Genomic DNA, 12,615 nt, shown 5'->3' on the forward strand with positions numbered 1-12,615 from the left:
CCTACTTAAACATCCAAGGGCCTTGTTCCAATCCTCCCATGGGAGCTGGACCTTCCTTCTTAGAGAAGCTTTCTGTTTCTTTAACACGGGTTTTGTACAGACCTTGTACTTATGTCTGACATAGCATTATATATACTGCTATTTTGTGGGGTTTGATATATCTTTGGCTAGAAACAAGTGAGAAATATGTTAAACTTTGCAATAAGTGGTGGGAAGACATTTTACCATCATCACTAAAAAAAGTTTGAGTTACAGAATATTTGTTACGTGTGAGAGCTAAACAAACTTCCCAAACTGAGCCATCTAATGGGCTAAAATTTCTTATCATGTCACCAAAGCCACCTGGCTAGAGAAGCAACAAGAGAGCACCAAGGGATGAAGGTTAAATAGATGATCTTATTAAATGGAGAAAAACAGCGTGCATGTGTGCACACACACATTCATCCATAATTTTATCTAGAAACTTTAAGAAATAATTTGTTTTTACATGTGTGTCTGGCAGTGTGTGTGTATCTGTGATTTCATGTGTCTACAGAGGACAGGGAGTGGCTAATTATAGGCTTGGTTGTGAACTTCCTGATCTGTGTGCTGCAGATCAAACTAGGTTCCCCTGCAAGAACAACATGCACTTTCTGTCTCTTCAACCCCAGAAACAATTATTTGTATGAATATATGTGTATACATACTTACATGCATATATTTATGTATGCAACCATAGGAAAGCAGTCTTTATAAGCATCCACCATGTTGTCTGTGCCATTTGTTAGTTGAAATTGGGAGAAAGAATAAGGAAGAATCTTTTTACTTGGAGGAGAAATTATGTATGGTTGAAAATTAGCAAGTGCCATCAGCTGAGGTAGTATGTTAACATTCTAGGTGCTTAGAGATAGGAAGGTATCTTTCAATGGCAGGTATTAATGGAAGGCAACTTTAAGAACAGAGTAAAGTGTTAAGACAAATATTGTTTATGTGTAAGGAGAGATTACAGCCACCAGATTAATGGATGGTGTGTGCATACCCTGAAGCAAGGGGTAAGGTGATGTCTTCCTTTCCAAGATATGGCTCCCTTCTGACGCTGCAGAGGAGCACAGAGCCAGATGGCATGGACTCATTTTGCCTCCTGACCAAGCAATAAATTGTCTCCCAACTCTCCTTGTGGAATTGGTTTGGTTCATTGCATGAGTAATCGTCACTCTGGGAATAGACCTAGTGGCGAGGCCCTCCTCAAGATGCTGACCCACCACTGTGATAATTCTCTTCCAGCCTTACTTCCCTCCCCATCTTTTAGTTTATGCTAGACAGATCCTGGACCACATAATTTTGCTCAATGAGGCCAAATGCAAATTACTCAAGTAAGGATATTGAGGGATGCAGTGGCACCTTAAAACATATTAAAGCCATCTAACCCCCACTAAAGGCTACTCTAGATTTAAGTAAAGATCTTTGAACATTACAGTAATTTCTTTTTTAAAAAATGTTTGTTATTATGAAACTACAAAAAAACAAATGAAAATGACCAAATAATATCTATGGGCTTAATTAGTAGTGCTATGTTACTTCATGCTTAGTTGACAGGAGACATAATTTTTTTGTCAAGCAACTGAAATAATGAGCTTAAAGATATGAGTATAATCACTGAGGAAAATGAAACTCACTACAGGTTTTTAAATGAGAATTATAAGCAATCTTTGTTATTGCTGTGTTGTTGATGGACTGTTTTTCATTCTTAACCATGACATATCCTGAACTCAGGTAAAATTCTGTCAGCACAAATGCATCCTTAGGGCCTGGTGTTTGAAATCATGTCCTGTTTGGTTCATCATTCCTTTCTTAATATCTTTGTTTTATGTTACTGTTGCTCTTTTTCAGACCCACTATGAAAATGGAGAATACATCATCAGGCAGGGTGCAAGAGGAGACACCTTCTTTATCATCAGTAAAGGAAAGGTAAGCTTGAGCTCTCACTGTCAGGATGCGTGTGCTGAGTTTTGTGCTGTGAGCTGCCCCTTCTTTATCTGAGAACGGATCTTCCAAAGTAGGATGTAAGAAAAGAAGGCGTGCAACCTGTGTCTGGGCATTAATAACCACAGCACTAGATGCTACTGACAAGTCTGCATAAACAGAAAGACGTCTATCAGCAGAGCTAAACGACACAATGCTTAAATCATTAAACTTAAGTCTTTAAGAAGCACGACCTTCCTATAATGAAATATCTGGGCTTTAGAATCAGATGGCCCCTAGGGTATCAAGTCTCTTCTTGGTAGCCTGCTATCCTTCCTCTGAGAATATACAGGAGGAGGTAATCTCCCTCAGGAACAGTCATCGGAAAGGGGAATAAGGGGAAAATGGGAGGGAGGGAAGAATGGGAGGATACAAGGGATGGGATAACCATTGAGATGTAACAAGAATAAATAAATTAAAAAAAAAAAGAATCAGATGGCCCCGATTTGAATCTTCAGTAACATTAACTTATTTGACTTCTCTTAGGCCAATGACTTGATGTCCTATGGGCAATGCTGATAAGAATATATGTTGTATTGTAGCATTGTGGAGAGTGTTATTTGAATGCTAAGAAACTACTAAAAGTGGTAAAGTATAGGAAGAGAAGGTATGACCATGGTTATAAATGGTTATGTATTCTTATAAATTTTAGGCTAGCCAATATGAAACTATTATAATATTTATTTTTGAATTATGAAATTAAGTAAACTTAGCAAGACCAATCCTCTATCCTCATTACCCAAACACTTGAACTTAATGTTTCTTTGTAAGTTATCCTTAAAGAGAGTCTCTTTTTCTTTGTTTTGGATGAGAGATAACGAGTAAAAGGCAGGTAGAGAAGACTTACATGCCTGTTTCATTAGTATAATTGTTTTTAAAATAAGTGAACTTATTTCTTAAATATTGCAAAAAATGCCTAACCCTGGCACTGTAGAACTTACAGCCGAGGCCTTCAGAGATGGTGTGCTCAGGAAGTGTGGAAGACTCTAAATCTTAGTGACTTAGATTTTAAGGGATTCTTTGTACTAATTTAAATCAAGATTACAGATATGTCAATGTTTATAGCAATGGCATGACACACTAAATTATAGCAATCTTATATGTTTTTATTGTATCAATTCATTAGGTAGTTATCTGGAAGCCTGAGATAGAAATATAAGTCATGGGCTGGTTTTATAAGGGAACAGTGAAGAGGGTTTATCAGGAAGAGGTCCTTGTAACCAGGCCTAATGACCTGAATTCAATACCCAGGATCTATACAAATAAATAAATAAATAAATAAATATGTAATTTTTAGATGTCCAAAACCAGTTATGGTTAAAATCATATTTTGCATTTTTCAATGTTAGGGGATATGAAAATGCTAATATGCTGTGGTTTATGTAACACAATGGAGGGTTTTGTTACTTACTGTCTTCTTTGTTAACTAACATGGATGAAAAAATCAGGGAAAGAAAAATCCTCCTGCTTAAAAAACCATTTGTTGTTCACAGGAGGATGTTGCATCCTGGAATCTGGCTTTGCTTTATCTTTCTAAATTACTAATTCTTTGCTGCCAAGGAGTGGCTGTGCTTAACCATTAGGAAGAACACCTTATAGCCATTTATGACTGTCCCATTTACTGCAAATTGCCAGTGTTGCCTGAAGGCAGTGGAGGTTTGTAACCCATTTTAGCTGAAAACAGGTGCATTAGTGGTACTGTTTTATGAGTTCTGTAACATGTATAAATAGAAGCACTTGGAGATTATACCACGGGAGCCAATTACTTTGGCAGTACTTTGGTACAATGCTAGAATTTTGAGAGAAAAGCAGTCATAATGTGTTAGATTCCTTTGGCACGGTCAAGTATTTCTATAAACCAGCTGTAGAATTTTTCTTAGTTTTTCAGGTCAGGCAAGATATTTGCTATGATTTACAAACCTAACAATTGTTACATTTATTATACTAATTCTGATAAGGATACATTAAAGTCAGTATAAGAAGCAGAAGGTGCTCACACTTGTCTCCACTGTATAGAATAGGAAAGGAAATAGTAATTTGTGCTTCTTTACGAAATTGGAATTTTATAAAATTTATTATAGGTAAACTACTTCTTTCTCCATGATTGTATAAAACTTATAAAGACTAACCTTGGTAAAGATTTTTTTTCCAAAAAACAATCACTACAGTTTTTACCTATTTTGTGTGAATGCATGTGTGTGGAATGTATGTGTCACTGTGTGGGGGGGGGGGTGGGCTCAGAGGACAACTTGCAGGGTTTGGGTCTCTCCTTCCATAATGTGGGTTTCAGGGATTGAACTCAGGCCCTCAGGCTCCTCTTGCTGAGCCCTCATACCAGTGCAGGTAATGATACTTTGTTACCACTTGCCTTAGTTACTTATGTATCGCTATGGTAAAGCCCTGTGACCAAGGCAACTAATTAAAAGGATATTTAATTTGAGACTTATGGTTTCAGAGGGATAGAGTCCAGGACTCCAGAGCAAACGCATGGTGATATGAATAGCTGAGAGCTCACAGATTGAACTGTGAGTTGGAAACAGAGAAACCCAAGACACTGGAAGAGCAGGCAGCACTCTTAACCACTGAACCATCTCTCCAGCCCCTGAACACAACGTTTTCAACTGAGAGAGGGCCATACCAAAGAATCCTGCAAATATCCCCGGCAGTGCTGTATCAGTACTTTACCTCCCTGTAAATGAAATATATAAAAAATGAACAGGATTATTAAATTTCAAATTATAGCCCTGAGATATGGGGTTGGAGAGATGGCTCGGTTGTCACCAGAGCATAGGGCTCCTGGAGAGCGCCTGAATGATGTCCCAGTAAGCACATCAGGTGGCTTTCTGTAATTTCAGCTTTAGGGGATCCTGTACCTCTGACTTCCAAGGTTACCTGCTCTCAGGTTCACCACCACCCACCCCGATCCCCCCCTCACTACTTACACACATACATACCCACTTACCAGACACATAATTAAAAATTGATAAAAATAAATCTTAACAATGAACGCAAGACAGGGAACATGCTTAATAGAGTGTCTATGAGGGCGGGAGATGCTGATTATACCAAGTTCTGGCTAGTGAAGAGTGAAATAAATAGAATTCCTGCACATTATTAGCTAAGACTGCGAAGTTTAAATATTCTGAAAAGCAATTTGACTGCTTCTTAAGCAGTTAATAAATATTTACCATATTATCCAGCCACTTCATACTTTATTTAGTCTAGAGTAATGAAAATGTAGTTCTCACAAAAGTATGTCCATCGATGTTTGCAGCAAGGCAACCCAATAGAAACATAGTTTTTTTTAAAAAAAGGTAATAGTGTATCATGTAAACAAAATATAATCTGAAAGAAAATTGTCCTCTTCCATTAGCATGAGGGCGATGCTCTCTAATCCACACCCATCTTCCTAGAAAGCAATCAGCCTTGCAGCGCTAAGCACGACGGACAGCACAATCTGCATACACTTTCATTCATGATGGGGAAGGTAGATTTTTGTGCTCAGGGTCAATGCCTAAGAAACTCAATGTGTTTGGTTTATAAGCTTGTTCTTTATTTGTGCAGGCACTGACTCTACTGAACCCTTACAGGAATATTTGCAGAAACTTTGTTAATGAGATCATAGTAACAGCATATAACAACACAAACTAGGAGCTACATTTGCGTCTAGAGAATTGCTAAGCTATATGCTATTTGTGTAATAGGATGCTACGCAAATAAAGGAAATGAGTTTGAGCTGCTTCTATTAACGTGAATGAATCAGAGCCGCTGAGAGTGTGGGACCAGGAGCTTCTACTCTACATGAGACTCCCACAGAAGCTTCTTCATCTATAAAAGACTCATCGACATGCAAATCAGTAGCCCTGTGATATAGCTTAGTGCTAACTGACAGAGTTAAAACTGAATTTTCATGCTTTGAAACACTGTGCAGCAGAGTAATCAAATGGATCAGTGGAGAATAATAATTGAATTCCCTCTGCTTTGCACAAACCTCCCTACTAGTAATAAAAGTTCTGGTCATTGATGTCCTATGTCTAGGTTGAGAAGCCTAAAGCATGCTGTTTTTAATGTGTTGAAGTGCTTGGCATTGTCTCAGTAAATTAGTTTTCTGCTTCATTGCATTTTACAGGTAGATGAATTTTAACTAGTAACCTTTCTGCTTGACAGGCATTATTGTTGTTGTTGTTGTTGTTGTTGTTGTTATTATTATTATTATTATTATTATTATTATTATTATTATTACTACTACTACTACTACTACTACTACTACTACTACTACTACTACTACTATCCCAAAAAGAAGAAGTGAATGAATGAATTAAAAGGTACTACTTAGTGGAATTATATTTCCTCAAACAACAAGTAAACACCATTGAAAACCAAGGAAAACTATGGACAGAATGCATCATTAAATTAATCAAACTCGTTGCCTCATTGACGGTAATAAAAGCGGGTATAGCATTGAAGATTAAGTGAGATTCTTACTTTTTAAAGTAAATGAAATATTTAGGATTAATTCTTGGAAAAGCATAAAATTTGCAAGCATTCATTTGATTTAGATCAGTGACTCTCAACCTTCCTAATGCCCCAACCATAAAACTATTTCATTGCATAACTATAATTTTGCTCCTGTTATGAATGATAATATAAATATCTGATATATAGCAAATCCAATATGTGATCCCCAAGGAACACAACCTATGGGTTGAGAACCACTGATGGAGACGCTCATTTCTCTTTGTAGGTCAACGTGACTCGAGAAGACTCACCTAGTGAAGACCCAGTCTTTCTTAGAACTTTAGGGAAGGGAGACTGGTTTGGAGAGAAAGCCTTGCAGGGGTAAGTAGAGCCATGTGCACATTTTTTGTTTCAGTACTGTACGGTTGCTGAGAAGTTGAGCTTTTGGTGACATAGCCCCTTTGGCTGTTGTATTCACTAAGTTCCAGCTGGCTTTGTGATCTGTTTCTATAAGCTGTGGCATGGAGTAAACATCTAATATATACTTATGGTCTAAGTCAGAACATTTTTTTCAGCTTTATGTTCCTTATGTGAAGTCTCTCCGCGTAACTCAAATGAGGAGGGTGGGAAAGCTTTCCATGGAATCAGAGGAAGGTGGCTGACTAGGGAATTTACCAGGCCATAGAGGAAGAGGAGCAGGGAGTCCACATGAGACTTGATAGGGGAAGAGGGCTCCCCCTTTCTGAGGACTAGGGGAAGGGGGAAGGGGTGATGAGGGAGGAAGGGTAGCACCAGGAGGAGACAAGTGAGGGGCCTACAATTGGGATGTAATGTGCACAAATTAAATTTTTTTAAAAAATTAAAAAAAATAAAGGAATTTGAAATCTTTAAACCTGATGGTACCAGCAGTGCATCAGCAGGGAAGACATCCGAGAGGGATGGTCACATCAGGTGACTGTTGTCACTGCTGTCACTGTTTGGAGACTAGACACACACATCTGAATTCACCTTAGGAAAACTCCACAGACTGGGCTAGTAGAGGTATACTTCAAGATGGTTGCAGCTTTGTTTCTCAAATTCACATCCGGGAACTTGGAAAAACTTAAGCGTTCTTCTCACATCTTGTAGGAGAGAAGTCAAGTTGTTTCTGTGGCACGAGTTTTACAGAATGCATGAAAATGCATTTAGGGGCCCTTATCATCCAATACGCTACATATTTCCATTGTCAGTAAATAAAAATATAAGCTTTTTCAGATTTTAGTGCCATATGTATATAGAGAAATTGAATAAGATCCAACTAAACATTTGTTTAGTTTCCATAGCAGTAGGCTAGAATTTACTCTGGTTGGAATAAACAGTACATATTACATATTAGGGCAGTCAGTTTTGTTTCCACTTCAAATTGTACCTTCATTTTAAAATTATAAGCATCCATCTAAAAGTACTGCCTGAGCAATTTTTATTTTAGTGCCATGGTCAGATGGCAAGAATTATTTTGCTTCTCATTTCACAGCTACAATAATGAAACCAGGGTATCTATATGGTCCTCTCACTCGGGCTGTATCACCCTAGGAAAATGAGAATGAACTACACTCAACTTTGTACTTACCTTTTACTGGGCTCATTTGCTCCTTATCTGGTGAACATACGTTTACCATTCAGTTTTTTTCCCCCAATATCAAAACTACAAGAAAACACGTTAAGCAGGTTCCTGAAAGGATGCAGTAAGCATTATCTTCGCACAACAAAGCCCACAAAGTCGTGGCTTGAACTGTCTTTTCCTTAATTATTTAATGCATTTAGGGCTCTATAGAATGATACTGCTTAATTTCAGTATCATTCCAAAGTTCATTCTGTGGAAAGCAGTGTTATTTCCAAAGAGAAAACCAAAGTAAAGCAAAAACAAGGCCGGATAACTTTTATAATCATTTGCTACTGAAATCACAAGTCGGATATTGGACAGTAAATCATGATTAGGAATTGAAAGATGGTCTCTTGTAGTTTATTGTCACTGGAGTCAGATGCCAAATAAAGATGATTTTCATAGTTAAAAATGCCTTTCTAAAAGGTACAACATTATGAAAATTTTACTAAGTTTTGTTCTGATATCAGAATGTATATTAATACACTCGTTAAATTCTTTTTGGTATCTTCTTTGAAGAAAAATATTTATTTTTGACAGTTTCCTATATGTATACACATATATAATAGATTGTGATTATAGTCATACCTCATTGCCCTCTTTGATGAACCTTCATTTCCTCTAAACCTCTTCTTCCTTATTAGTCTCCCCAAGTGGCTACTCCATAGAATAAAACTACCCCCCCTTCCTTTAGTAATAGTTAACAGTCGGTAGCTCCTTAGGAAGGGTGGGGCCTTTGGACTCCCCTCAATCCATGATGACATGTTTCAGGCACTGCCTTGTACAGGCATCTGTGCTGTTCGTGTGTTCCTGACTTCAGTCGCTGAGTAATCTCTGGGTGGTATTGATTCACGGCAACTCCTTCCTGTCCTCTAGATCTTATATCCTTTCTGTCTTCTCTTCTACAATATTCTCCGGGCCTTAAATGGGGGAATTGCTACCTTGTGCAAAAAGGAACTTCTCTGGTCCAGGCTGAAAGTATCACTGGTCTGCATACTTAAATATAAAAGTTTAGAAGGAAAATTGGCAACATAACCATTTAAAGGAATGAACTGCTGTGTTCCCCTCTTGGGTCCATGACCTTCTCAGCCTGAGGCTTTGACTAGGTCTGCAGTGTATATTACTCCGATGGAGTTGGGTTCCAATCCAATTACAAAGCAGTTGGTTACCAGTGATATAGTCACGCCACTATCGCACTAGTGGGTCTGTATTACATGGCAGGTTGATATTGTAACAAGCATGGCTGTATCTGGATAAAACTACTGATAGACTTTTCCCCCTTAGCAGCTTTTATGGTACCCTGCACTACTATGGATGCTAGCTAGTGGGAAAGATGTTTTTCTATTCAGTTCCAATTTGATTATTCTGTGTCCTTTAACCAGTATTATATATATATGACCCCATCTTCTTAGGAATGATGGGGTCTCATGGAGTCCCCTCTATCTATCTAATTCTGGTCAATAACCAAGAACTACTGAAACAGCAAGCAGCAGGAAATGAAACTAAGGCAGTGAGTAAAAGTAGAAGGCAGTTTGGAAAGCCTTCTGTAACAAAGAGAGCAACTTCGGAACTCCCATGTAATTCTCCTCAACAAGGATGTGACCTTAGCTTCTTAAAAAGAAAACATGAGTACGATATGAAATCCAGTTCCCAGTCTTGATTAGAAAACACAAATCTGCAAGCTAATAAACAGCTTCTGCAAATTGGCTTGTGGTTTGCAATTAGGTGATTTCTGTCCATCAGGAATAACATGTCTAAAATATTGGGCCCATGCCTTATGAGCCACTATGTAGTATCTATCCTTTGGATAATATTTTCAAGCCACATGATACCTTTAGCCTTGTACAGTTTTACAGTTAGAGCTTCTGCCACCACTTCAGATGTGTACCTTACTCACAGGTAAAACTTTTTTTGTGCCAGGAATTTTTGTTTTAGTCTCCTGAGTATGTTAGACAGATCATGAAAACATCGATATGTAGGGAGTTAGATAAAATGAATATGCTCTTGAGTGTCCTTTTTAAAATCCAGACTGCCTAATGCAAGCACTGACTAAGCACAGAGAAGAAAATTTGGTGCTTGTTATCAACTCTATAACTTGATTCTAGACCTCAGACCCTGACCACTAAAAAAAGTCTACCTTTAGAGGTAACGTTTTAGTGGCAGCATTAGAGTTCTGGGACCTATAGAGCTCGTTTAAGCTGTATTATTAACATCCATTCCAAAAGCATATTGGTGCTGGGGAAGTTGGAGTCACTTAGATATTCACATTGATTGCTTTTCCTAAAGCAAACAGTGTACTCTTCTTTGACTAAATCATCTTTTCGTCCTGTGATAATGGCTTCTGAATGCCAGGAAAAGGACGAAATATTTTTCTCACTTATGTAAGTTTCCTTTCTTTGTGGGTGTTGGGATTTTGAACCCATGTCCTCTAAAAGAACAGTCAGGGCTCTTAACCATTGAGCCATGTCCCCAGCCCCAAAAGATGAGAATCTGAAACACAAAGTTTATTCAACACTATTTAAACTCATTTGGTAAACTAGTTAGTGCCTTACTTGGCATTGTAGACTTAGCTCACCTTAAGCGTAAGTTGTCAGTAGATAAATATTTACCTTGCTTTTAGTGTGCATGTTCAGCTTTAGTGGGTAATAAATTATTAAAAAGTGTATCTTTCTATATGATTTTCTTCATATAACAGTAGGTCTTTGTTTTGGTAAACAGTTTTATACATAACATCATATCCAACAAACCCATTTAAGCTGTGTGTTTGTATATGCTAATTTTGAAAATTCATGTTTTGATAGCTATAGCTATGTATGTTTGTAGATTACAAAGTGATGTTCTGATTTTTAATACCGTGTGGAATAAATAAATCAAGCCAGTTAACTGTAACACCTCAAATATTTAAATTTTTTGTAATGATAACATTTGAAATGAACTCTCTTAGCAAAATTGAAATGAGTAGATTGTTGGAAACAAAAGTATATTCAAAATAAGTCAAATTTACTCCTCCTGTCTTTCTCACCATGATGTTGTGCCTTCTAGTTACATATTATATTCCATAAAGGTGATATTAATTTGCATCCTAACTGACAGTTTTAAATTAACTCTTTTTTTCCGCGCCTTTGTCCATACATGCTATCCTCCGTCTTTTTAATAATTGCTATTCTAACAGGTATGAGATTATATTTTATTCAGATTCTAATTTGCTTTTCCCCAATGATTAGAGATGATGACCCCCCCTACCTCCCCCCCCCCACAACACCGTATCTATTAGTCACTCCTGTGTCTTGTTTTGAGAAGTGTTTATTTAGGTCCTTTGCCCATTTCTTAATGAGTTTTCCTTGTATCTATTAATATGGCCACTCGTGCTTCTTAACTGAATTAGTTTCCCATTAGATGCGTAGTTTGCAAACATAATCCTAACATATATGTTCTCTTCCCTCTGCTCAGCACTCATTTGTTTTGATTCTAACTCCATTGTGCTGGTTGGTTTGTTGTTGTTGTTGTTACCTTGGCACAAAGTAGGGTCATCTGGCAAGAGGGAACCCAGTTGAGAATTTGGGAGGCTGAGACATGAAGATAGTGAGTTCAAGACTAGCATAGGCTACACAGTGCTTTCCCTGTCAGTCTGAGCCATTATGTGAAGTAAGATTCTGTCTTAAAATAAATGAGTAAATCCAAGGCAGTTAGTAGCAAAATGAATCAAATAGAAGCATCTGATTTCTATCTATACTAAACTGATAGTAATTAAAGTGGCAAGGTACTTCCATAAAAATAGACAACAGATTCACCAAATGTAGCAGAATAGGGAGTCCAGAAATGGAAATGAATCTAGAAATCCACGTTCAGTGAATTCTGATAGCACTTTGTATTTGTCATTTTTATTCCTTCCAAATCTAAATGATTGCTTTTTAATTTTTATTTCCGTGGTATAGAAAAATGACTCACTATAAGTCATCCTTTGCACAGGAAACATAGATACTAATTGGCTACATTCGTTGTTATTTCACTAATTACTTACGATGCCTGTGAAAGTATTTTAGCTGTTTGAAAAATATCTCTGAATATTCTTGTCAAAATTATATGGCTGAAAGATCATTTGTTTATACTGAGTGAGAATCTGTCCGCATGAGGCCAGCATTGCCAAGTGGGTTTGGTTTTACATGGTCCTCATTCTTCACACATTGATACACAAGTGAGACATTAGGTCAGAAGAGAATATACCACATGTTAATTGTATTATTCTGCATTCTAGAAACAGGAAAATTACAAGGTTTATATTTTGAACCACTTCAATAAGTATATAACAGACGTAAGTCAACTAACTCTGGCCACAGTCATTTTATAAAATGTCAACAGATAGTATTTGGGTGGCCAAGACTCAGTCAAACAACAATCAATTAAAAATTAAAACAAAAAGCATCATCTACTACATCAAAAACTATGAATGGGTTAGAGATGAACATGGAAAAAGACATGTCAGTCTTACACAACAAAAAATAAATGGCATTGCC

General features: G+C 37.3%; 1 protein-coding gene across 3 annotated transcripts in view; it reads left to right on the forward strand.

Annotated features, from left to right (window-relative positions):
- The window catches only part of PRKG1 (protein kinase cGMP-dependent 1), a 1,157,800-nt gene that overhangs the window by 961,486 nt on the left and 183,699 nt on the right, over positions 1-12,615 (forward strand). For all 3 annotated transcript variants that reach the window (XM_084764176.1, XM_084764175.1, XM_084764177.1), the window contains 2 exons: positions 1,870-1,947; positions 6,746-6,840. In XM_084764176.1, coding sequence (XP_084620302.1) covers positions 1,870-1,947; positions 6,746-6,840 — 173 coding nt within the window. The remainder of the gene's footprint in view (positions 1-1,869; positions 1,948-6,745; positions 6,841-12,615) is intronic.

Source organism: Acomys minous (assembly GCF_964271855.1).
Source record: "Acomys minous genome assembly, chromosome: 2".
Lineage (NCBI taxonomy): Eukaryota > Metazoa > Chordata > Mammalia > Rodentia > Muridae > Acomys > Acomys minous.